The 3492-nt window shown below is 42.1% G+C and overlaps 1 protein-coding gene across 1 annotated transcript in view; it reads left to right on the forward strand.

Moving 5' to 3' along the window:
* The window catches only part of gtdc1 (glycosyltransferase-like domain containing 1), a 27724-nt gene that overhangs the window by 21675 nt on the left and 2557 nt on the right, over nt 1–3492 (forward strand). Inside the window, exon 7 of the mRNA XM_013915202.1 lies at nt 2875–2984. Coding sequence (XP_013770656.1) covers nt 2875–2984 — 110 coding nt within the window. The remainder of the gene's footprint in view (nt 1–2874; nt 2985–3492) is intronic.

A 3492-nucleotide genomic window follows, 5' to 3' on the forward strand; every position in this document is an offset into this window, starting at 1 on the left:
CTCTAATAGGGTGATATGGTACTACAAGGTCATTAAGATAAGATGGGGCCTGATTATTTAAGACCTTGTATGTGAGGAGCAGGATTTTGAATTCTAGATTTAACAGGAAGCCAATGAAGGGAAGCCAAAACAGGAGAAATATGCTCTCTCTTTCTAGTCCCTGTCATTTATTTTATTTTATTATGAAAAGTTCTGTTATATTGAAAGGAAAGCCTTTATTTTGAAAGTAAAAAACAGGTAATTTCACAGAATCTTCAGCTCTTATTTTGAAGCTTTGAGACAGTTTCCTGCTGTTTGTCAGGTTGAGTGAGTGAAATGTTAATGAAGACGTATAAAAACTCAAAGTTTCACAGCGTGAGGCTGCAAGTTCACTTTCATTAAAACACAAATCCTCTATCATCATGAAGTAATCAGACTACAGTTACAGCATTGTGGAGGCTTGTAAACATGACGTGTTGCAGTGTGAGGCTGATGGTGAGCGTCGGCGTGTGCACCTCACCTTGCGTTGTATCGGTGACAAAGCGGCGTGCTGTAAGCTGCTGTGGTGGCACAAACACAGATGGATTACGGCTGCGGCGACAAGGATTTCCTGTTAATCTCTGATTGAAGCTGCAGCTCATCAGGCTTTAATCTGAGCCTGGCCCCGATCCTCAGATTACAGCCTCTTACTGCTGAGGGGGGGCTTCCAGGTGAACACGGTGCTGGAGCTCGATGAATATTAATGAGCTCTTGGCCCTTCACTGAGCATGCACACAAAAAACTGAAAACAGACTGTCAGCAAATGGGGCTCTTATTTTGAAATTATGCTTTAAAGCAGCCTGCTAAATTCCTGTAACTAAAAGGTAAATGGTGATTTTATTTATATTTTATTATCTGATAAAATAATTGACTTTTCACTGTTGTAACGTTCTCTAACTAAGGCCTTTTATTTTGAAAACAAATCACCCTGCTTTCTATAACTGACTCTTACTGTGAAAGTCTTGACAGTATGAACTATCTAACTGAGCTTTTACTTTGTAAATCTGTCAGCAGTATTGAGTCTGTATAGATTTTATTGTGAAATTTGAAGATTGCTGTGATTGATGGATCAGTTTCATGTGACAGGTGGCATGTTTCTGGTAGCTTATAGATGTGTGACATCATCAGTGTGAGACCTGATTGGTGACTGGAGCATTATTGGTAGGCGATCAGGATGATTGCGATCAGTTTTCGGGCTGATGGCGGACGCTGCAGCTTCCTGTGTGGATGAATTTGAGGGTTCTGGTGGCTGTGAGGTTGATCCTGTTAATTACGCTCTCAGACCGAGAAGGCGGGGATGGTAACTCTCGGTCCTCCCCGTCACGGCGATGCTCGGGGAGGAGGATTGGAGGCTCGCTGAAGGAGTGAAAGGTTTGCGGGAAATGAGGGAATTATCTGCGGCCGGCCGGAACGAGCTGCGAATGGAAGGAATAATCTGCTTGCTTGTTATCTGAGGAGATCATTGTTGCCGCTGCGGCTGCTGTTTGACCTTCACTGTGTAAGCAGAGGATCAGATGGAGATGACCACCAACACCTGACGCTAGGGCTGCTCAATTAATCGAATTTTAATCACGATTACGATCTGGGCTTTCAACGATCATTAAAAATGACTGAGCCGATTATTAGCCCCTCCCTAATTTATCCGCGACACCTTAAAGGCCGGTCCGTGAAAATATTGTCGGGCATAAACCGTCCGTGGTGCAAAAAAGGTTGGAGACTGCTGATTAAGAGGACCCGAGGGAAGCTCGGAAAGCTAAGCAGGAGTTATTTGGAGAGGAGAGTGACTGCCGTTGGTTGAAAAGAGAGTTTAAAAAAAAAAACTTCAGTGGTGTTGCACACTATGTTATATTATTTTTTAAAGTCATTGTTAACCCTTTAAAGCCGGTCAGAGCAGCACGCTCCGTTTTGCGTAACTATTTTTAAATCCCTGTAGAACCTGAACCGTGTAAGCTACCGCAATAATTTGTTTTGCATATGAAACCAGAGGAGTTGTACTTACATCTGATGCCATCAGCTTGTCCTCGGTCATGGTTTCGTTCCACATATAGCTTTGCAAAAATTGCATAAAAAGCGCTTGCAGGAACAAAAACATAATATTCCAGAAACACGCTTTGCCGTTCCTATCAGCTGTTCGTAACACTTCCCACAGTGAAATGATGCACCTGTTGTTTTCTTTGCAAATTTGCATCATAGGATTGTTTTTTATTTTTCCTGCAGTATATAAAAATTGCTGTATCTCCAAAATAAAACTATGAAGACACTCAAAATAAATTTCCTGTTGTTGTAAACTTTTTTTTTGCAACTTTATTGTATTTAAAGTTTTGAGGGATAAACCTCTTAAATTTCTCCAAGTAGAAATATATGTAAACAAAACAAAAGCGATTTTCAATTTTTTTTGTAGTTTATTGCACTTTTTTGCAATTTATGTAATTACTATGGACTTAATGCAGACATATTATTAAAATATGGGCTATAACAGTTGTATTGATGTATAGCAACTTGAAATGCTCCCACAAATGGCACTACAGCATGTAAAAAAAATAATATAAGCTCTGGTGGACTTGGTTCTAGAGTAGGTCTTAATGGGTTAAATAAATATCGTCAAATAATCGTGATCTCAATTTCAGTGAAAATAATCGTGATTATCATTTTTGCCATAATCGAGCAGCCCTACATGACGCCACACAGAAAGTCACCTACATGCAGGAAACAGGAAGCAAACAGCAGCTGGGCGTGTTCTTCTGTTGGCTTGTTTCAAGCGCTGCTGACCTCTGACATCATAGCCACCTGACCACCTTCAGACTTCACATACATGTATTAATGTGTGTGTGTGTGTGTGTGTGTGTGTGCGTGCAGGGAGCATGATAAAAACCCTGAGCTGTTCTTCAGCACTCTGCTCAGACTGAAGGAGCGAGGACTCGACTTCCACCTGTCCGTGCTCGGAGAGACCTTCACCGACGTGCCCGGTACACACACAAATACACGCACACACACACGCGGGAAGGAAAAACTCCCTTTTAACCTCCAGCAGAACCAAGCTCGAGGAGTCCAGCAGCTCCTCCTCTCACTGGTTCTCAGGCGGCAGTTGAACCATCTTCTAAGGGTCAAAGGTCACTGCTGCCCCTGTGTTTCTAACGGATTGTATCATCAGCTGATGATGTGATTGTGTGTGTGTGTGATATTAAAGTTTTAGAGCAGCCTTTAAATCAGCTTCATGAGCACTGAATTTAATCCCATTAGGACGACTCTAATCGACTCTGATTGGCTAAGAGGGTCACAGTATTGATTGTGACACGCGCGCACACACACACACACACACACACACACACAAACAGATATGCACACAAATAAGACTCCATCCATGCCTGAAAGGCTGAGCTGCAGCAGCTGCTACTATGGCCGTAGTGTAAGAAACATTGCTGCATTGCTGAGGTCAGAACATAATTCATCGAGGAAAACAAACAAAAGAGAAAA

The sequence above is a fragment of the Pundamilia nyererei genome, unplaced genomic scaffold (assembly GCF_000239375.1).
Source record: "Pundamilia nyererei isolate P.nyererei 1_Seehausen unplaced genomic scaffold, PunNye1.0 scaffold00269, whole genome shotgun sequence".
Classification (NCBI taxonomy): Eukaryota; Metazoa; Chordata; class Actinopteri; order Cichliformes; family Cichlidae; genus Pundamilia; species Pundamilia nyererei.